This window comes from Sturnira hondurensis, unplaced genomic scaffold, assembly GCF_014824575.4.
Source record: "Sturnira hondurensis isolate 20B ecotype Veracruz unplaced genomic scaffold, ASM1482457v3 Scaffold0000648, whole genome shotgun sequence".
Classification (NCBI taxonomy): domain Eukaryota; kingdom Metazoa; phylum Chordata; class Mammalia; order Chiroptera; family Phyllostomidae; genus Sturnira; species Sturnira hondurensis.
This window is the reverse complement of record NW_028073279.1, coordinates 11,667,124-11,689,401: the sequence shown is the minus strand read 5'-3', so window position 1 is coordinate 11,689,401 and position 22,278 is coordinate 11,667,124. Positions and strand designations below refer to the sequence as shown.

The 22,278-nt window shown below is 40.1% G+C and overlaps 1 protein-coding gene across 5 annotated transcripts in view; it reads left to right on the top strand.

The window, feature by feature from the left end:
• Positions 1-22,278, top strand: part of PATJ (PATJ crumbs cell polarity complex component) — a 330,197-nt gene that overhangs the window by 277,939 nt on the left and 29,980 nt on the right. For 4 of the 5 annotated variants that reach the window (XM_037043706.1, XM_037043682.1, XM_037043715.1 and 1 more), the window contains exons 35-40: positions 6,482-6,565; positions 11,299-11,492; positions 13,716-13,863; positions 15,186-15,272; positions 19,312-19,426; positions 20,194-20,231. In XM_037043706.1, coding sequence (XP_036899601.1) covers positions 6,482-6,565; positions 11,299-11,492; positions 13,716-13,863; positions 15,186-15,272; positions 19,312-19,426; positions 20,194-20,231 — 666 coding nt within the window. The remainder of the gene's footprint in view (positions 1-6,481; positions 6,566-11,298; positions 11,493-13,715; positions 13,864-15,185; positions 15,273-19,311; positions 19,427-20,193; positions 20,232-22,278) is intronic. The other variant, XM_037043696.1, reaches the window with a different exon arrangement.

Here is a 22,278-nt window from a genome sequence, read left to right as displayed (position 1 = left end):
AGAAAAAAAAAAATCAGTGAATTAACAGGAGTGCACAGATTGAAAAGATGAAAGGAAGGAAGGAAAGAAGAAGAATAATGGAATTGAGAGAGATTTTGTGTGGGGATGGGGAAAGGGCCTAACCATGTGCTTTGTGTAGAACCCCTAATCATAGACCAACACTTAAGCAAGTGAGATCCATATCACCCCACCTCATTAAGGCTTCAATGTTCATTTCCACAAGTTGTCTTTTTGTTCACTCTGTAAAATGATCAACTCCTCATGCCCTCAGGATTTTTGCTGTAGAATTGAGGAGACAGTATTTCAACAGAATTGATGCCATATGGAAAATCCCAAGTAAACTTTTGTACAAGCACAAAATAAAATATTCAAAACAGATGAGAATCTTGCTATAGTGATAGAAACACAGGTTTTGGCATCAAACAGTCCCAAGTTGAACTTAATCTCTCCTACTGGGAAGCTGTAAAGATATGCTCAAGTCTGAACCCTTCTGAGACAATACTGAACTTGCTTGGTTATTATGTGGATTAAATGGCACAAATGGGAAGTGCGTAGCATCTTTGGCACATAGGTGTTAAATACAGGACATGTTTTGGTTCCTGACTCTGTGCTGGCACTGTAGAGAAGCCTTGTGTATAGATAATATTGTTAAAAACTAGATAAAACTGAGGATGCTAAGGCCTGAAAGGTTAATAGCCTTCCCAAGGCCCATGGCCAGACATAGCAAGACCAGGATTTGGACTGAGAAGTGTGACTTCAAGGGCCTACCTCCTAATCATGTGTCTCTACAGCCATAAGCCAGCAACATACCCCAGGCAAGTGACTGATAGACTGCCTCTAGAATGGATGAGTGTTAGAAGTCATTGGTTAGAAGTCATTGGCAGACAAAGTTGCTGAAGTTTTCTAGGGTGAAGGGATGTTATTAAATATGCAGAGATAGGAAGGGGGCCTAGTGGGGGAAAAGGCACTCAGAGCCATTCCAACAAGCAGTTTCGTGTGAATAGCTTCAGAGCATTAGAATTTAGGAAGAGATACAAGATTAGAATCATGTGTATCATGAACTCCAAATTTTTTATTTAAAACAATGAAAGTCAGCCCTGGCTGGTATAGCTCAGTGAATTGAGCACGGGCTGTGAACCAAAGGGTCATGGTTCGATTCCCAGTTGGGGCATATGCCTAGGTTGCAGGCCGGTCCCCAGTGGAGGCCATGTGAGAGGCAACCACACATTAATGTTTCTCTCCCTCTCTTTCTCCTTCCCTTCCCCTCTCTCTAAAAATAAAAAAAAAGAAAGAAAATATTTTAAAAAATAAAATAAAACAATGCAAGTCAGATTTATATTAATAACCCATTATTTTACCTAATCACATTTTTTCAAAAGCAAGAAGTAAATTTTTAAAAATATATTTCAATTACCATTTACATTCAATGGACCTAGAGGGTATTATGCTAAGTGAAATAAGTCAGTAAGAGAAAGACAAGTCCCATATGATTTCACTCATATGTAGGATCTAAAGAATAAAATAAACAAACAAACAAAAACAGACTCCCAGACACAGAGAACAGACTCGTGGTTGCCGGAACACGGCGGCGCGGCATAGGGAAACTGGGTGGGAAAGGTGAAGGATTGCAAAGTACAGATTGGCAGTTACAGAGTAGTTATGGGGATATAAAGTATAGCATAGGAAGTATGGTCAGTAATGTTGTGATAACTATGTATATTGCCAGAAGTAAAATTTTAATGTAGCCTTGTCACACAGATGCTTAATATAACCCAATCTAGTGTCTTTTTTACTATTCTGTCCTGCCCTATGAACCATATATATATATAACTTTTGAAGAATAAATCAAATTCATTTTTCTTCTTAATGCACCAACCCACATTTCCAGTTTAACCGTTGGTCCCCACCTCTTACCTCTGGCGCCCCACGTGGTAAGAAATATGGCCTTTTTCTATTAGGTCAGAGTGTCTTGTGCTCTCTTGTATTTTCCCTGATAACTTTAAGAGAATTTAAAGCATATTCAAACAAAGGGAAAAAATAATGGAGAGTTTTTCATGTATAGAGACTCATGGACTAAAAACAGATCATTGGCAGTGAGTTTGGCATTTATTTGAGACTATTAACAGTATATTTATTTTATTTATGAGTTCATTGAGCACCCAGACAGTATATAGAATTCAGGCTACTTTTATGGAATAAAAACTTTATGGGGTCTTTTCCTTCCTTTTGAGTATGAGTGAAGAGAAATTTCCCATTTGACTTTTGTAACGTCCCAAGATCAAAGGAGTTTGTACTGAAAATTAAGCTCTGTAAAAGCCATGTATAGTATGAGTTCAGTCTGACTCGCCCCATCCAGTGTGGGCGGGGTGTCTGACCACCAGACTGAAAACAAACCAGCACAACCTGGAGTATTACCGGGAGTTGCATTAATCTCTCCTTGCACTGCCTTCCTGAAACTGTCCCTTGCTGTCTTCTTGGCTGTGTGGCTGGGATCACCTCAAGCCACTGACCCAGCAAGTTTCCTCAAAACCATTTCCCTGGAACAGTTCAGAGAAGCAGATTCCTGGCAGTGTAAACGCTCCCTAGGTCTGGAAATTTCGTAAGTCAGTTACAACAAAGAATGGTCTAAATCTGTTGCTGGTACGGAATTTGAAATGTAAATTGTCTGAATCAAGGAACCATCCCTGGCTCTTGGGGGCTGCCTCTCTAATTGCTATAATAAAGAATGCTTTCAGAACTGTGTGGTAAGATGAAATCAAAGTATTTAATACTGTAAAGATATTTGGAATCCAGATGGGTCATATGGTTATAGAACTCTTTTTTTTTTCTTTTGTTTCTTCTCTACTCTAGAATTTGTATAGAAACCCTTTTTTTTTTAAATTGAATTTACTGGTGTGACATTGGTTAATAAAATTATACAGGTTTCAGGTATACAATTTCATAATACACCCTTTATATTTTTTATTATATTTTATTGATTATGCTATTACAGTTGTCCCATTTCCCCCCTTCATTACCCTCCACCCTGCACACCCCTTCCAACCCACATTCCCCCGCCTTAGTTTGTGTCCATGTGTCACAAGTTCTTTAGCTTCTACATTTCCTATACTATTCTTGCCCTAGCCCATCTATTTTCTACCTACCAGCTATGCTACTTATTCTCTGTACCTTTTCCCCCTCTCTCCTCCTCCCACTCCCCCGTTGCTAACCCTCCATGTGATCTCCATTTCTGTGGTTTTGTTCCTGTTTTAGTTGTTTGCTTAGTTTGTTTTTGTTTTTGTTTTAGGTGTGGTTGTTCATAACTGTGAGTTTGCTATCTTTTTAGTGTTCGTGTTTTTTTTCTTCTTTTTCTTAGGTAAGTCCCCTTAACAATTCATATGATAAGGGCTTTGTGATGATGAACTCCTTGAACTTGACCTTATCTGAGAAGCACTTTATCTGCCCTTCCATTCTAAATGAAAGCTTTGCTGGATAGAGCAATCTTGGATGTAGGTCCTTGCCTTTCATGACTTGGAATACTTCTTTCCAGTCCATTCTTGCCTGTAAGGTCTCTTTTGAGAAATCAGCTGACAGTTTGATGGGAACTCCTTTGAAGGTGACTATCTCTTGCTGCTTCTAGGATTCTCTCCCTCATTTTAATCTTGGGTAATGTAATTATGATGTGCCTTGGTGTGTTCCTCCTCGGGTCCAACTTCTTTGGGACTCTCTGAGCTTCCTGGACTTCCTGGAAATCTATTTCCTTTGCCAGATTGGGGAAGTTCTCCTTTATGATTTGTTCAAATAAGTTTGCCACTTGTTGCTGTTCCTGTTCCCCTTCTGGTACCCCTATAATTCAGATGTTGGAATGTTTAAAGATGTCCTGGAGTTTCCTAAGCCTCTCCTCATTTTTTTGAATTCTTGTTTCTTCCTTCTTTTCTGTTTGGTTGTTTCTTTCTTCCTTCTGGTCCAGTTCCTTGATTTGAGTCCCAGTTTTTTTTCCATCACTATTGGTTCCCTGTGCGTTTTTCCTTTATTTCACTTAGTGTAGCCTTCATTTTTTCATCTAATTTGTGACCAAAATCAACCAGTTCTGTGAGCATCCTGATCACTGGTGCTTTGAACTGTGTATCTGATAGGTTGGCTATCTTTTCATCACTTAGAAGTGTTGGTTCTGGGGCTTTGATCTGTTCTTTGTTTGAGCCCCCCCTCCACCTTTTTTTTGTCTGCTTGCACCTGTTGTATAGTGAGGGTCAGAGCCTTAGGTGTTCACCAGGGTGGGGCAACCCAAGTCTCTGGGTTGTGACGCTATATTTGGGGGGCAGAATCAGAGAGGGAACAATGGTGCTTGCTCTGCTCTCAGATTTCAGTCCCTTCTGCCACTTCCCACAAGCAAATTGGGCCCTTCTGGTGCTGGTTCCCAGGTGGGTGGGCTTGTGGGCCTTCTGGGACCCTGTGTGTCTCTCCAACGAACACTCTTGTGAGGCTGGAAGTCTCTCCTGGCATCTCAACCCCCACAAGTGTTTTCAATTGGAGTTTTTAGGCTTTATTTCCTGGCCCTGGGACCTTGGGTTGCACAATCTCTTGTTCCCCATTTTTGCCTGTTTTTTCTGCATGTGAATATGTGACTACAGCCAGCGAGCTGCCTTTCGTGCCTCACTGGATCTGCTGCTTGCCACCGCATGCCCAGGGGTCTGCCAGCTGCCGCTTTTTCCTGCCACAGCCCCTCTCTGCCAGCCACCAACTCCACCCCTCTTACAGGTCTAGATGAATGGTTCACTGGAATTCCATACAGTTCAATTTTCTGTCAGTTCTGGTTGTTTTTTTGTTTCTAAATTTTTGTTGTCCTTCATTTTGGTTGTGCGAGGAGGCACAGTGTGTCTACCTACACCTCCATCTTGGCTGGAAGTCCCATCCTTTATATTTTTTAAGGGAGCAGATTTGGTTTGGATTTTTTCTCTTATTTGTTATAGTTTTGCAAGAAATACTTCATTTCTTCATTTACTTAATGTTAATTCAATTCTAATTCTGAGGCTCTGCACTTCTGAACTAAGGTATAATTCAACCTCTGTCATTTTGGTGGCTCATTAACTCTCAGGGTTCCCATTTCTTTACAAAGCTCCCACACCTGGAAAGGCCCCTGTGGCCATTGCCATCAGCCCACCCTGGTCATCATCAAGCCCGCAGGTGCTGCAGCCTACATGCTCCCTGCAAGACCAGAAGTCCTGCTGCTCTAGACCCCAGTGACTGAGAGGGACTTCTTTCAAGGTGGATCATTGTACCTGGAGCCTGCCCCCCTTGACCATTGCCTCTGTGTGCACTGGGGAAAGGGGAAGCGGGGACTGGGAGGGCGCTGGGCAGTGCAGGGCTCCAGGCCTCGAGTCTCATGGAACCCACAGACCTCTGTTTCCAGTCTCCACTCAAAAGCTCGTTCCTTCTCCCCGCAGCCCTCCAACACACCTAGCATAATCCATTCAACAGTATCTTTTCGGCTTTATCAACAACAGAAAGAACCAATGACTCCTGGGTACTTCAGCATTCAGCTGAGGCAGGAAATTTCAAACCTTATCATGAAGGAGAAAATTGGTGTGGACCAACTCCATTGAAACAGTCTCCCCCAAACATATAAATGTCTGGGTGTATGGATGTAAATTGTCTGGAGGGCCCCTGGTGAAGCTGTTGTGGGGGCCGTCTCTGAGGAGAGCGTCACCGAGGGCCTGGCGTGGGAGGACATCTCTTTCTGTGTTCACTGTGCCTGTGATGTTGCTTGAGTCCTTTACATTGGTACATGTTATTTTTATGATGATAGAAAAATCAAGATGATTAATTTGAAGAGAGAGAAATTATTTTGTAAATTCATTAACTATCAAATACTTTCCTTAACCAGAGCTTACCTCCTTAAATATTATCCTGATTTTATGGCTCAGAATGCTAAATGCAGGAGTTAAGTAGCCCAAATTCCACAGTGACGGAGTCCAGATTCGAGCCTTCAGCTGTCTTCCACGTAGGACATGACTGCTCTTTCCCCTACACCATGCTCTGTCCGGGGCCAGTTCATTCCACTAAGTTATTTTCTTTAATTGACCAAGTAATGAGGCCTGAGAAACCCCCTTCATCAGACCACACATCTATGCCAAATCTTTGAATACCAATAAATACCTGAAACCATGTTTCAAAATAGACCATAAAATATAAATAAGAATGACACATAGTTCACCTCAAGTTCAAACACAGCAGCAATGTACATGGCTTACAGTAAAACACATGGGGGAAGTTTAACTTGAAATATTAGGCAAAGCCAGGCCTGAAGGAATGAAATAATAAACTTAGGAAAAATTAATTATACCTCTGAATATGTCATAACTGTATATTTTGTTTATCTTTAGGTCAAATAAAATATCACATTATTAGCAAATAGCAAAATTATGGGTTGCTGCCTATGATTTGGTGGTTTGCTTAAGGAAGCATTTGTGGTTGTTGGGAATTAATGAGAATTTTTTTATAGGATGCTATAGTTATACATGAAGTCTATGAGGAAGGAGCAGCAGCCAGAGATGGAAGACTGTGGGCTGGTGACCAGATATTAGAGGTATACGATTATGAATTTTATTTTGTACCAAGAAATAAATCTGTCTATGGAAACATTTTTTTAATTCAAGGGAAAAGTACAATTTGTGGTTCTATAATTTTAATGTCAAACAAGACTGTGTAGTGTTACAATTAGATATTTTTGCCTCTCCATTATGCTTTACTAAATTCCCCTCTAAAAGTACATACACATAAAAATGCACACCTGACATTTTAAAGGCTTTACTGTAACTTTAAGTATTATTTTCTTATTCCTAATAAATCTTCAAGTCAAATGGAGGCCCATGCCTTGCCAATTTTGTTTTCTGGTTGATGGAAATACAGAATTTTTTCCCTTTAGGTGGTATGTGGTACTTATGAAAAACTGAAATGCTTAACTTGCCACTTTCAAATAGACTCTCAGTTAGCAAAGGCATTAAAGCCTTTTAAAAAGTGCCAAGGCAGGCAGTGTCTGAAAAGGGGAACGGATGGATGGAAAGTCAATGCCAGGCATTCTGGTAGGTGGAACTAAAGAGCTTTTTCAATGGTGTGAAACCTTTAGGCAACATTATTTCTTTCATTGGATGAATTTAATTGAATAGTTAACATTTTATGGTGGGCATGTGCATTTTTGCTTTTCAACTTTAATATGGCACATTATGAATGACATCATAGAATTTTATTTTTCCCTTCGGTGCTTCAAGTCTGCCTCCCAAGATGAAATCAGAGATATAATTAAGGGCAAAAAATATAGGCAAGAAGGAGTTAAAAGAGAGGCCAGGCTGACTGCAAATTAAATTCAGGGCAACGTACAGGATTTCTCTGCAGGCCTTTACTGTGCTTTATCATTGGATTAGGACGGATTCCCAGTGCATTCATTTAAGGCACAAGTGTATGAGGTTAGAAAAATAAGGGAGGCCTCTTTGGGAATTAGCTTGACTGCTTTAGCATGCAACACCATTTTTTAATGGTCAGGAGTTTTGGACTGTTTTTTTTTTCCCTAGATTTTTTAATTACCAGGTCATATCATAATTGGCTGTATAAGTTGAATAGATTGAATATTCAAAAGAGTAGAGATGCCTACATGCCTTGATACTTACACAATTTGTAAGTCCACAAATGGTTACTTCAAACTAAATATGTGCACTATCTTGATTGTAGCAACAATTGCACGGGTGTAAGTTCACATAAATTCACACTATACATTAGACATTTTAAACAAAAGAAATTGTACAATTTAAATTGAGGTATAATAATTATACCTCAGTAAAACAAATTTAGCTATATGTAGTTGTATTGAATAGACCCTCAGCTGTAGCTCCTCTCGTCCATAAAATATGTTCACATACAAGTGGACTCTCAGGATAGGTTAGCGTAAAGAGAGCAAAACTTTTTTAAGGGGACAAAAGGTCATATAAACCATTTCTTGGTTTATCTAGGTGAATTATTGTACCCAATATAGATGGATGGCCTACACTTCTCATTAAAGATGACCAGGACAGGCTCTTCCCTTACCCCAGACAGGATCTAGTCCACAAGAATATACTGTGTGTTTAGTTTTGAAAAAAAAATAGCTCTCAGTTTGGTCAAGTAACGTGTTCCCTCTCTCCACAGCTTTAGACCCCACTTTTGCACTAGTTCTAATTGCAGTTGCTGTGTACAGAAGCATAACAATGCACCGTCAGCCAGAAGGCTGCAGGTTCCCTCAGGAAGAAGGCAGGCCAGCTTTGCAGCCGTGTATTTTGAGCCCATGAACCAAGGCACCTGTACATCGGTGCTTTTCCCAATCAGTGGCCTTTCTGTTCATGAAGGTCCTCTGCTTTGTACAAGCTGGCCTTCCATGAATTTAATACTATCCTTATGTTAAACTTAGGACAGGCCAGATTTTGCTTACAAAGATATAGTCAAATATTTTTTTAGCATGGCAAGATTTATGATTCTGTGATTAGCATGGACTGTCTTCTTTCTGGTTCTCATTTTAGGGGCAGTTCCTCCTCTTGCTTTATCTTTTCCTCCATTATTCCCGTCTGTTGTTGTGTGTGCAAGCAGAAAGAGTAGCGAGCTGATGCCTGGTTTTCCCTGTGGAACAAAACAATGAGAAATCACCGCCCTAGTTTGGTTATTCCTTCCTTCTAAAGCAATGGTGCCCCCCCTTCCCCACACGCCCATCTTCCCCACATGCCCATCCTACCCATGGGATATGATGTATCCTCATTGACAACTGGGGCTTCTGATGGCCCTTCTTCTCAGATAGGGCTCCCTGCTATTATCACCCCTATGCCTCTACAATCAGTGTTCTAAATAATGCATATAGTGCTATGTAAGGCACTTAAGGTGATACATCACTCCATAATATTCTAGCCACAAAGCAGCCTATCTCTTATGAGTATTGTGCATTTAGTGGTGTCTCTTGTTAAGCAGAGAAGGAAATGAAAACTGAATTTGGAGCAGATCACTTTGATTTGAGCAGACATCTTGATGCTGGAATTTAGTATAAATTGCTTTTGTAGTATTAGAGTTTAGTGAGAATGCTTTTAATTAAAAGTATAATTGTCAGGGCTTTCAAAAGGTAATTTAGGGGCTTATAGAATTCACTTTCAATTCATGGAAGTAACTTTTTTTCAACTGAGTAACAGAAGTGGTCTTGTGTGCCATCTATTGGAATACAAGAAAATAATCAGCTCAGCCCACATTTCCTAGACACATTGTTTTCCCCTTTGTTCTGTGGGTTTGCCTCGACAATGAGAATGCATCACGGCCACAAAGTAGCAGTGCGTGCTGGTGCTGAGAGGGAACAGCCCTGACTGCAGTCACCTTGGTTCCTTGTAACATGTGAACTTTTAACAGGTGTAAAGCCCTATGCCAAATGCACTACCAGGTTTATTTCATCTCATCCTCACAACACTAAGTAAATATTGTCATCATTATCATCACTAATTCACATATGACACAACTGAAACTTAGCTTGAGTGATTAGCATAAGGTTTCTGAGACTAAATTGGAATCAGCATTCAAATTGAAGTCCATCTATATCTAAAACCCATGTTTAACCGCTGTTATTCTGGGTATAATTAATCTGAGTACCAGATATACCAGAAAAGAAAAACTAACTTCAAAATTAGGCTTTTAAGCATCCCGTTGGCCGAGAGAATCAGCTTTTTTAAAAAGATCTTATTTATTTTTAGAGAGAGGGCAAGGGAGGAAGAAAGAGAGGGAGAGAAACATTAGTGTGTGGTTGCCTCCCACATGGCCCCCACTGGGGACCTGGCCCAGGTATGTTTCCTGACTGGGAAGAGAACCCATGATCCTTTGGTTCACAGTCTGTGCTAAATCCACTGAGCTATACCAGCCAGGGCAAAAATCACCTTTAAATAACAGCTCAAAAGTCACCTTCTCCAAAAGGGGCTCATTGCTTTTTTCTTTCTTCTTTGGCACCATTTTTTATGACAAGAGATCTTAGTCTTTGAAACGTTAGAATTGGAAAAGCCTCAGACCAGCCCCTCACTGCACAAATGAAGGAATGGAGGTCCAGAGGTAGGCCTGACCTGCCCAGGACACACAGGGATGGACCAGAACATGGCTGGAGCCAACCTCATTCTGCCATCTACCTAGTCGTACATGACCTGGGTCCATCCTTTTCTGGGTTTCCCTCTTCCTAGCTGTGACCTTGAAGGAGTGACCGTGATTCCCTTCCTTCCTTTGAGTCCTGGGCTTCTCTGCCCCCCAATTCCTCCCATGTGTCAGATTCGCTAACCCTCATCAGTCCTTGGCTTTTTCTGTGTCAGGGGCTCCAACAATCCATTCTAAAAGTATATTTTGAGGCAGCATGGTAAAGAAACTAAAAAGATAGTCTGGAGAGGTAGTCCGGTTCAAATCTTGGCTCCTCCACCTGCTCGTTCTGCAGCCTTGGTCAAATCACTTAGCCTTTCCATGCCCTTAGTCTCCTCATTTGTAATATGATAATATTTATTTCAGAAAGTTAGTATAAAGATTAAAAAAGTCAATATTTACAAAGGACTAGTACACAAGTATTTATTACATAAAAATAAGTAAGCTGGCTGTGATCTCCATTTGACAGACAAAGAAATGGAGGCTCCGTGATGCACCCAGATCCACACGCCTTTTCAGATGCAGCGCCCTGGCTCGATGCAGTCCTGTTTCTGGGACAGTTTGCTGTCTCACACAGGGTCCTGTCTGTGCTCACTCGGACCCCGACTGCAGTGAGGGAGCGTCAGGGCATCTTTGGCAGTCTTGGAAATACTCGTTCCTCATTTCCTCCAGCCTGTTCTGAAGTACTTGTGATGTCGGCAATTAAAAGTGAGGATGTCATATTCAGTAAATGAAATGAGTCTAAAAATGCCGACCAAACACTAATATTTATTTCCCTTTTGACCTCAATTAAATGAGCCAGTTAGTCCCTTTTCTCTCTCTTTCCCTCTCTCTCTCTCTCTCTCTCTCTCTCTCTCTCTCTCTCTCTCTCATATTGACTCCGTAGTAAAGTTCACAGCTGGGCGAAACTGTACTACCGTGTGTACTAACCCACCCGCTATGCTTATTTTGGTGGGGGAGTGTAAGTGTCACCTCCTTTATATCTGAAGCAGCTACAACTGTGTGTGGTCACTATCTGTGTGCTTTGAGAATGTCTGGGAATTTCTAGAGGTTATTCACTGGTTGGATCAGGAACAAGAGACACCAGACAGAGCAGGAGAAAGGCCTCTGCTATCAACAGCCCATCTCAGACGCCTGTCGTTCCAGGTTAATGGGGTTGACCTGAGGAGTGCCAGCCACGAAGAAGCCATCACCGCCCTGAGACAGACCCCCGCGAAGGTGCGACTGGTGGTGTTTAGAGACGAGACACACTACAGGGATGAGGAGAACTTGGAGGTTTTCCCTATAGATCTGCAGAAGAAGGTCGGCCGAGGACTGGGCCTGAGCATCGTTGGAAAACGGTAAAAAAAATTGCCGTGCAAGTCAGAATGGTTGAGTTTTTCCCTTCAGGGTTCTAGGGACTAATGCCTATAAGCACTGGAAGATAAGGGCTAGTATAATAATATAATTTATAAAATTAACATATTTATGAATATTTAAATGGCATAGGTCATATTTCTGAGCAAGCTCTTACCCTCCCCCCAAAAAATGTCGCATCAAGAGAACACTCTACACCTAATCAACCCAGACCATTCAGACCTTACTTTTCTGGGACTTACTCTTACAGGACTGTCCGGGCCCTACAAGAGTAAGAATAGTCAGCAAGGTCCCTCATTTTGGAGTCGCTTAGATCTCAGGTTTGCAGGGGTTGGTTAGAGCAGGAGCGAATATCAAGAGAGAGATGCAGTCTTGGGTTAAGAAAATTACTCTGGCCTGGAGTACCATGGAAATGTCATACTATGTTACTAAAACTAGTTGCAGGTTACTAAAACGAGCTGAGCAGACATAGTTGAGGGGCACATAAATTTTTCATAGCAATAGTTTTCTATTAAGAACTATGTCCCCAAAGTAACAGCTCACATCAAAAATGTGGGTGGGTCCTGATGTCCAGGATCTTCTTTCGAAGCCCATGCTGCTTACTCATGGGATGGGAATTACAGTAATTGTTTAGATACTATTTGCAGATTTCTCTTGTAATGAAGTAGAGAGGTAATATCTTGAAACTGCAATGTCAGCTCCCAAAGTTTGCTGGCTCTGGAGAGCTAGTGCGTATTTATTCCAGTGGGACTGTAGAACTTGCAGGTGACACGCCAGTATGGCTTTAAATGGTGTCAGTCATCATTTAGGAAAAATGCAAGTTGATTTTATATGTATTATGTCACATGCCCTCATCGAGCTCTGATGACCAACGCCCTGCTTTTTTCCAACAGTCCAAGCTGTTATTAAAATAAAAACATTAATTAATATTTTTGAGAACTGCCTTTGTGTCAGGTACTGTGGTCATGACCTCATTTTTTTTACTTCAGAACCAAAAGACGATCACTCTGAAAATGCATCACAAAACAAAAAAGCTGAGACTCATGTTTTTAAACAAAATCAGTGCACATCTGGGTGCAGAGCAACTGACCGAGCCCATGTTGAAGTGTGGCCCCTTGTCGTGCTCACACGTGTACATGGGAGATTCCACTAAAAGTCATGGCTTTCACTTTATTGTCTCATAGTCGATTGATGAAATAGTCACCATACAACACCAGTGTTTCATACCAATTTTTAAAGGAACACTTAGGTTCCTTTGCACAAAAAGTTCTATTGTGAAGGATCAGATATATAAGCTCTCAAAATTCACAATTCTTTGGCTAGCAATTCCACAACTAGGAATTTATCCTAAGTATATGCTTGTGGTTATGTTGTTCATTGCACTATGTTAGCAACAGCGAAGGAATGTAGCTAACTTATGCATAGATCCATAGTTTACTGCTAAGCAAATTTAAGGACCATACATAGAATAGTATGCAGCCATAAAAAAGCAATGAGGAAACCCCAGGTGCCAATAAAGACCAATTGCCAAAGTATATTAAGTGAAAAAAGCAAAGTTAAAGAAAATAGAACTGGGGGTAAAAAGAATGTATGTGCGTGTATATCCATTCGCACACATTCGTTGGCTTGTGTATACACAGAATGTCTCTTGCAGATAGATATCCAAGAAATGGGTAACACTGGTTACCTATGAAAAGGATACCTGGGGACAAGAGAACAGAGGGAACCTTCGAGGTCCACCCTTTTTAACTTCTTGAATTTTGAGACATCCAATTATTTATTCATCAAACAACTATATTTAAAACCTTTCAAGAATAACATCCGGAAAGGGGAGTGTGATAGACTACAAATAGGTCAGATGCTAATAATTGAACTGATCTCTCAGATAATCACCTGTACACTTTAAGAGTACTGAACTCCACTTTTTAAAGTGAATTTCCATTTCATTTCACTAAAATTATCCTCTCACAGAAATTAGGCCCTTGGGACAATAAAAGTGGTTATTACAATGAGCAGCATAAACTATTTAAAGAGTGAGCACTCTAAGGTTTATCATTTCGGCAATTAGTCGATAGTATTGGACGAGATGGCTTTGTAGTTCTTCCAAGTTTTAGGACTCTGCAAATTTATAGAGAATGTCAGTAATCTTAGCTTTAATAAAGAAATATCAAGTTGTGACAATACCCACTACTTTATGGTATTCACAGAAATGGAAACGGAGTGTTTATTTCTGACATCGTGAAAGGTGGAGCTGCAGACCTTGATGGGAGACTGATTCAGGGTGATCAGATCTTATCTGTAAATGGGGAGGACGTGAGGAATGCCTCACAGGAGACAGTGGCCACCATCCTCAAGGTGAGTTCCTGGGCTACTTTCTGCCTACCTGCACCATTGAAGTCTAGGGGGAGTGGCTGTAATCTAGTGTGCTTATAAAATGGGCTAGATGGTATAGGCTGACTCTACTTTTCACTAGAAATCTAATCTCTGATCATTTTAACCAACCAGGAATAACTTTAAAAGAAAGCTGTTATACTGATTAGCAGGAGTGAAGAAAACACTACTTTGGGATTTTTAAGCTATATTTCCATAATTGTGAGAATTCCAAGTCTCCACAATTGTCTTCTAAATGCATTTGATGCAGTGGGTTCTTCTAGAGTCACAGAATTCATCTTTCTCCCTCTAGGACTATGTCAGGGAGCTTATTACCATGAATTCATCAAATCCAGCTTTCAGCCACTGAAGGAATGTTAAAGACTGTCTAGACCGATTCTCCCATGTCACAAGTGACATTAAAAAGTAGAATGGGCCCTGACTGGTGTGATTCAGTGGATTGAACGTGGGACCATGAACCAAAGGGTCACGGGTTCGATTCCCCATCAGGGCACATGCCTGGGTTGGGGGCCAGGTCCCCATTTGGGGGTGCATGAGGAACCACCACACATCAATGTTTCTCTTCCTCTATTTCTCCTTCCTTTCCCCTCTCTCTGAAAAATAAATAAAAGCTTTAAAAAAATGAAAAGTAGCCCGGCATGCCCACGATCACAGCGCTCTGCCTGATTGCCTTCCCTACCTCCCGGGCTGTGTCTCCCTGCAATTGTGGAGATGCCAAAGCTCACACCTCACTTCTGAGTGTCTCTGCCACATGCCCCTACCTCCTCTGGAAGAAACTAGTTAACAAAAATTCTTACACATTTTCATTCAACTATACCCAACTGTATTTTATTCTGTTTTACAAATAGCTGTGGAAGCTTTTGCAAAGACCAAGGAATTTTGTTTATTTTTAAAATCTTGATTTCTTCATATAGCCAACTGTGAGTTATTACTCAAGAAGATTCGTATATGTAAATTACTTCTACCTTTTTTTAATCTTCTTTCTCACCACTTTGTCTGAGTTATTTCACTGCTCACAAATACATTTTTGGAGGGGGGAAAGTGAATTGAAATATAATTCTTTTAACACATTTAAAGAAATTATGAAGTCATGAGATGAAAATGCCATTGAGTTGATAAATTTTTGTGATTTGTGTGTTTGTTGTTTTTTTTAATGAATTTCTCTTTTTTCCTATGGCTTTCATCACCCATTGACAATTCTTGGCTGTAGAGATGGGTGGAGCCTCTGCTATGATAATTTAGAACATAAATACTACTGTTTTCACTTCTTTTCTTGTGTTCCCAAGTGTGCACAGGGGCTTGTGCAGCTAGAGATTGGGAGACTCCGAGCCAGTTCCTGGACCTCCGCACGGAAGACGTCACAGAACAGTCAGGTTGTTGATGGCTTCCCTACAGACTGACTCACTCACCCTTCCCTGAGAAAGTTCCCCACTTCGTAAATGGAGAAATACTCTATAATACACAGTATTACAGTAATGTGTAACATACAGCATATTCACAGTACCAAGTTCAGTGTTTCTAACGTGTTTGAAATAGAAATGAAAGGTGGGATGGAAATTCATTAATCCCTAGGCTTTTATCTCCATTATTGCCTGCCAGTGTTTTCTTAGGACCACTTTTCTCCTCCACAGTTACTTCTGTATTGCCTATGCATGCATGCACACAGCTGTGTTTATTTTTAAAAAAAAGAAGAAGAAGAAGCAACATCTGGTGGCAATTTGACCCTCATTAGCACAACATTGTTCTATTCATTCAATTAAATATTGCTATAAAGTTAACTTGTGAATAGCCACTCACACATGCTGAGGGCAAGTAATGGTATATCCCTAGGAGAACGAAATGTGAGGGTTTCTCCTGTGGGAAGGAGGCCTTAATGGGTGACATTTTGTGGGTTAGCAAACATCTTATGTTTATTTGTAAGGCTGATGTAAGTGCCACTTTTTTTAACAAAGTATATTTCACTGTATTTTTTTCATTGTAATGGCTGAAAACATCAAAATGGTAGACTATATTTTTAAGTCTCATTTGGTGTATCATAAAACTATAGAAACTACATGTTGCCCCAAAGTCTCCTTTGCAGGTTATAGATGGGCCTTTGTTTTGAGGTTAAAAGCATGACTTTTAGTCCCCTCCCTGATTGCCTTAGACCTAAAGCTTGTCAAAGGCTTTTGTCCGGAAGACTCTCGGATTTTGTGGTTAGCACACCAGTGCTTCTGGAATGCCATTCCTGTCTCCTCTGCCTCGGTGGTGTTAAGAAATGGATGAAGACCCCTGGCTGGTGTGGCTCAGTAGATTGAGTGCCAGCCTGCAACCCAAAGGTTGCTGGTTCGATTCCCAGTCAGGACACGTGCCTGGGTTGCCGGCCAGGACCCCAGTTGGGGGCATATGAGACACAACCAATCAATGTATCTCTCGACACTGATGTTTCTCTCCCTCTCTTTCCTTCTCCCTTCTCCTCTTTCTAAAAATAAATAAAGTCTTTTTTAAAAAAAGAAAAAGAAAATGGACGAAGAAAGAGACTATTGTTCAGATAGTATCCCAGCCTAGCTGACTTGTCTAAAAGAATCCTCAAATCAGCCAAACCCAGTAACATCATGTTTAGAACTTTTTTCCCCCCACTTCTGGCCTAGGGAGTCGGCAGCAAATAGCACATGTACTGTAAGAGAGAGTGCTACAGTGGGATTCCAGGAGTGAATGGTTACAGTGGGAATTTGAGATGCAAAATAGTCACCTCAGCTTTTCCTTAATGGAAGATTCATATGTTGAGTGATTTCCTTAAAGCCTCATTGCACATAGGAGGTCAGGATGCAGAATGAACAATACTGGAGGTGAAATGTTTCTTTCTGGAGTGTACAAAAGAGCTACACAGAAGAGGTTCCATCGGGTCTTACTGCAAAAGGAGTTTCTTAGGTTGCAAAGAGGGAGAAGGCATCCCAGATGGAGGGAGTAGTGTACGCAAAGGTAGAAGGGGCACAAGGAATTGCAGTGTTTTAACAGCAGTTTGGACTGACAGGTGAGGTGGGTGGAACTGGATTTCTGTCATTGAGGAATGTACATGTGTGTCTTAGCGATTGATAAAGCTCACGCTCAGGTTAAAAATAGAACAGACACACTTAGATGCTCTGTCATTAAATGTCAACAAAACCACCATTGCCACTTGTGTGCTATGTAAATATGAACTGTCATATTTTGGAACCCTGGCACAAAGTATCAAATATTTTGATCTTCTTGTACTGAATTTTCATTTCAAAGGATAGAAGTTTCATTCAGTCTTAAGAAAAGCGGTAAATATATTATATCCTTACTTTGTCCCTAAAACAATGGCTGAGCTAATGTGAGAGTTTGCACTGATGTTGGCTGATTGGAAGAAGGCTTATCCCTCGCTAAGAAGGGAAAGTATCCTCCATGAGTTGAAGATCAGCCCATGACCCAGAGAGAGAAAAAGAAAATCCCATTCCCAAGCATGTTCATCTGTAGACCCAGGACCTGACTCAGATTTCTTTCTGGGCAATTATAAGCTAGGGAGATAGAGGCTTTTGAGGGCCAGGGAGAATTTTAACCAGTTAACTTGGCCTAGAAAAAGTGGCTTCATTAAGAGAGTTCTTCTAGCCTCGGGAACACCAAGCCTCTTTTTTTAAAATGTCTTTTCAGGCTGGTCCAATGGTAGCGGATTGTCAGAATTCAACTAAAATTCATTTAAAATGTCTTTTCCGACCAACCAGAAAATGTGTAGTGGAGAAGAAAAACCTTTCCCTCAAATAGCTGAGGAAACACTGTCAGGCAAAGCCCATACCTCTACAGGCCGTGGCAACCACATTGTTTTGAGATTGTTTTCAGGCAGAAGTTGTATGTTGTACTTCCTCAGTTTGGGTATTTATTTATTATAACACCATTGAACTAAATCACATTCTTTCAGGGAAATATGAAACACTCTTCTTTATAATCATCCGTTGTGAAATATACTAATAATGTTTATCATTTACTTTGAAAAGAATTTTTTAAAAAAGACAAGTTGAATGATGAAGAGATGAATGGATATGTGAAAAGGGCATAGCAGAATATTAATTGTGAAATCTAGGTGTTGTGTGTACAGATGTCTACCTTTAACTTTTCTTTATATTTGAAAATTTTCCTATTTAAAGATTGTTAAAGCCCTGGCTGGTGTAGCTCAGTGGATTGAGCACGGGCCTGCGAACCAGACGATCACAGTTCTATTCTCAGTCAGGGCACATGCCTGGGTTGCAGGCCAGTTCCCCGCAGGGGCCAATTCCCAGCAGGGGATGCACAAGAGGCAACCATACATTGATGTTTCTCTTCCTCTCTCCTTCCCTTCCCCTCTAAAAATAAATAAATAAAATATTTTTAATAAGAGAGTGTTAAAATATTAAACAGTTTGCATTATAGAATTAAGGAAGTGATTTAAATTATAATTCATCTGATGATAATTGTGATCTTAGGTTTAGCTTAAAATTTGGAGGCAATTGGATATAATATGGATAATTTGAAAAAAATTCTTTATTTGTTATTGGTGACATTGTATTGTACACTGAAAAAGCCCTTCACTCTGTGTGTGATTTTAATTGAATAGCCACTAGCCATACTTAACTCTACATTGTAGAACTCACATATTTAATTAGATGGATAAAAGGGCAATTATGGAGGTTTAGCAAATTGAGCTGAGTTATTCCGGACTCTAGGAAAGACCGTAAAAAAAATATATTACTAGAACAATCTATTCCCAGGGTATTTGCTGCTTTCTCCTATAATTGAGAGTTCCATTTGGTCAAATGTCTCTTAATCAAGGTTCGATTATGTGTTTTTCTTTAAGATTTTATTTATTTATTTTTAGAGAGAGGGGAAGGGAAGGAAAGAACAAGAGAAACATCAATGTGTGGTTGTCTCTTGCACACCTCCTATTGAAGACCTGGGCAACCCAGGCTGCAACCCAGGCATGAGCTGGACTGGGAATCAAACCAGTTATTATGCTTTTTTTTTTTTAAGCAAAATAGAGTGTGTAATTTGGGTGATAAATGAATGAATGTTATCTCTAATCTCCAGTGACACACAGTGCCATTAACTGAGCATATATAAATATTGTGCAACAACTTTGGAAAATGTTTTTTATTTCATATTGAACAAGAAAAACTTAAATTATTGCATATCTTCTTCCTTGATTGAAACCATATATTAAGGCACATATAATAAAGAAAACAATGGAGAAAATCTTAGATGGGATTATGTTAGGGTGGTAGGAGAGTAAGTATGGATAATTTTTTGTTTTCTCGTTTCGCTTCTTAAGAATTTTCTATCACTTGGTTATGGTTACATCAGTAATTAAAATACTAATTAGTCAGCAAGTTTTTCAAACCAAGCCCGTGTTTCAGCACAGCTGACCTCTGGGTTTTCTTTCAGCGGAGTCAGCACGGTGGCCCCAGTAGCTTGCACCCCTCCCTGGCTCCTGTCATCAGCAGCCTGCAGAACCTCGTGGGTGCAAAGAGAGCTTCAGATTCTTCCCCCCAATATTCAGGTATTCCTGGGGCACACCTCCTGCAAAACCTTCCTGTCACCCACTTCTTTAAACATTAATATTTTTTAAAACAATCTTTTCACTTTTAATTAAAATATTTCTAAATCTGTGTGCTTGGCCACATAGGCCCCGAGTGCTGGGAAAGGCCTGCTCTAAAGGAGGTGAAACCAGAGACATTCATTTTGCAATGTGCCCTTAACTTTACCGCAAAGTGAAAAAGTAGGAAAGCAGAAATCTAAAGCATTTCCTGAAGTAGAAAATCATATCAAAAGTAGGAAAGCGGATGTCTAAAGCGTTTCCTAAAGTAAAATCATTAAGAAAATTAGCGGTCACTCAAGGAGGGTCAGAAGTGCATAGACCAGTGGGGTGGGACAGGGCAAGGGTCTCTTTCAGTCTTTCCTTGGGTAGATGGTTATCTTTGATTAAGTTAGAAAAATGTACAGTAAAGTGCAAAAGGCTCACCTTCCAAGCCATTGAATCACCATAGTTCAGGCAGCTACTGCTGCAGCCCATCAGCCTTTGTCTGACCAAGTGCTAATGGCCACATCTGTGCTAGACAGCAGTGAGGACTTCTTTAACTGGAAGACATCACTGCTGATCAGTGGCTGCTGGGGTGGATTTTGAGAAAGGGTGCAATGTCTGTTCTTGGTTTAGTATTCTCTCTTGACGGGCCTAGAAAATGATACCACTTTCAGGAGATAATATTATATCCTGCATATATTATCTCTTAATTTTAAAATTTAATTGTGTTGTTTCTTTATTGATAGGCACAGATACAGAACCAAGGACCGTCGAGATAATCAGGGTAAGTCAGTTCTTTGCTATTTTTCTAATTTGTGTAGGGTTTGCATAAAATGCACATTTTCTCCTTAATACAATTGATTGGGGAATTAGTGTGATCCTTTAAGTTATTGAAAAAAAACATGTGATCTGTGTAACCTAAACAGACTTAGAAAAACACAGTGAAGTACATAGGTGACCACCATCAATTTTTTGGTAAATCCCATCTACTATATTTTGTGCATGTACTTAAGTTTTACAAAACAAAAAAAAATGGTATCATATTCAACATACTCTTGTAGCTTTTTTTTACTTTAAGAACTTTTAGCCATGCCAATAAATATTTTTTGACATCGTATAGCAACAATTTTCAACCAGTGTGCTGCAAGAATTTTTAAAATATACAACACCTGACTATTTAGTCAGGGGCATTGACCTCTTGTCAAATAAAAAAAAATGACAACAGCAGACACAATAGTCATCTGGTGTGAATGAATCAAAATTGTGCCTATTTTTTAAATTACATTTTATTGATTATGCTATTACAGTTGTCCTGACTTTTCCACCTTTGCCTCCCTTCACCCAGCACCCCCACTCCCTCAGGTAATCCCCCCACCATTGTCCTTGTCCATGAGCCATGTATATAAGTTCTTTGGCTGCTCCATTAGGAAATGTACTGTACTTTACATCCCTGTGGCTGTTCTGTAACTACCTATTTGTACTTCTTAATCCCCTCACCACTTCCCCCTGTTCCCCCACACCCCCCTCCCATCTAGCAACCATCAAAACACTCTCTTGTATCCATGATTCTGACTCTGTTCTTGTTTTCCTTAGTTTTTTAAATTCAGTTGTTGATAGATATGTATTTTTGCCATTTTATTGTTAATAGATTTAATCTTTTTCTTAAATAAGTCCTTTAACATATCATATAATAATGGTTTGTTGATGATGAACTCTTTTAGTTGTTTCTTGTCCGAAAAGCTCTTTATCTGCCCTTTGATTCTAAATTATATATTTACGGGGGAGAGCAATCTTAGCTATAAGTCCCTGCTTTTCATGACTTTGAATATTCCTTGCCAATCTCTTCTTGCCTACAGAGTTTCTTCTGAGAAATCAGCTGACAGTCTTATGGGAACTACCCTGTAGATAACTAACTGCTTTTCTCTTGCTACTTTTAAAATTCTCTGTCCCTCCCCCCCTCTCTCTCTTTCTGTCTCTCACCTATTTACTACTTGGCCTCAAGGTTTTTTGGGGGGGTTTCCTTATATATAATTGTACTATAGTTTCTTTTAAAAAAAGATTTTATTTATTTTTAGAGAGGGGAAAGGGAGGGAGAAAGAGAAGGAGAGAATCATCAATGTGTGAGAGATCCATCAGTTGCCTCTCACATGTCCCCACCCGGGGACCAGGCCTGCAATCCAGGTATATTCCCTGACCAGGAATCAAACTTGAAACCGTAACCTTTAGGTTCACGAAGTGGCACTCAATCCACTGAGCTGCACCAGCCAGTGCAAGATTCTTTCTTTATCTATAACCTTTGGCATTTTAATTAAGAAGTGTCTGGAGTGGGCCTCTTTGCATCCATCTTGTTTGGGACTCTCTATGCTTCCTGAATTTGCATCTCTATTTCCTTCACCAAATTAGGGAAGTTTTTCTCACTATTTTTTCAAGTATTTTTCCAATTTCTTGTTCTTTCTCTTCTGGCACCCCTATGATGCAAATTGTCCCAGAGGCTGATTATACTATCCTTAGTTTTTGGCATCTTCACTCTTCTTGTTGTTCTGATTGGTTGTGTTTTGCTTCCACATGTTCCATATGAATGATTTGATTCTCAGCTTCACCCACTCTACTTTTGTTTCTCTGTAAATTGTTCTTTATTTTAATTAACATGTCCTTCATTTCTGACTGGATCTTTTTTATTCTATTGAGGACTTCACTAAGTTCCTTGAGCATTCTTATAACCAGTGTTTTGAATTCTGCATCTGATAGATTGCTTATCTCTACTTCATTTAGCTCTTTTTCTGGAGTTTTAATCTATTCTTTCATTTGGGCCGTGTTTCTTTATCTCCACA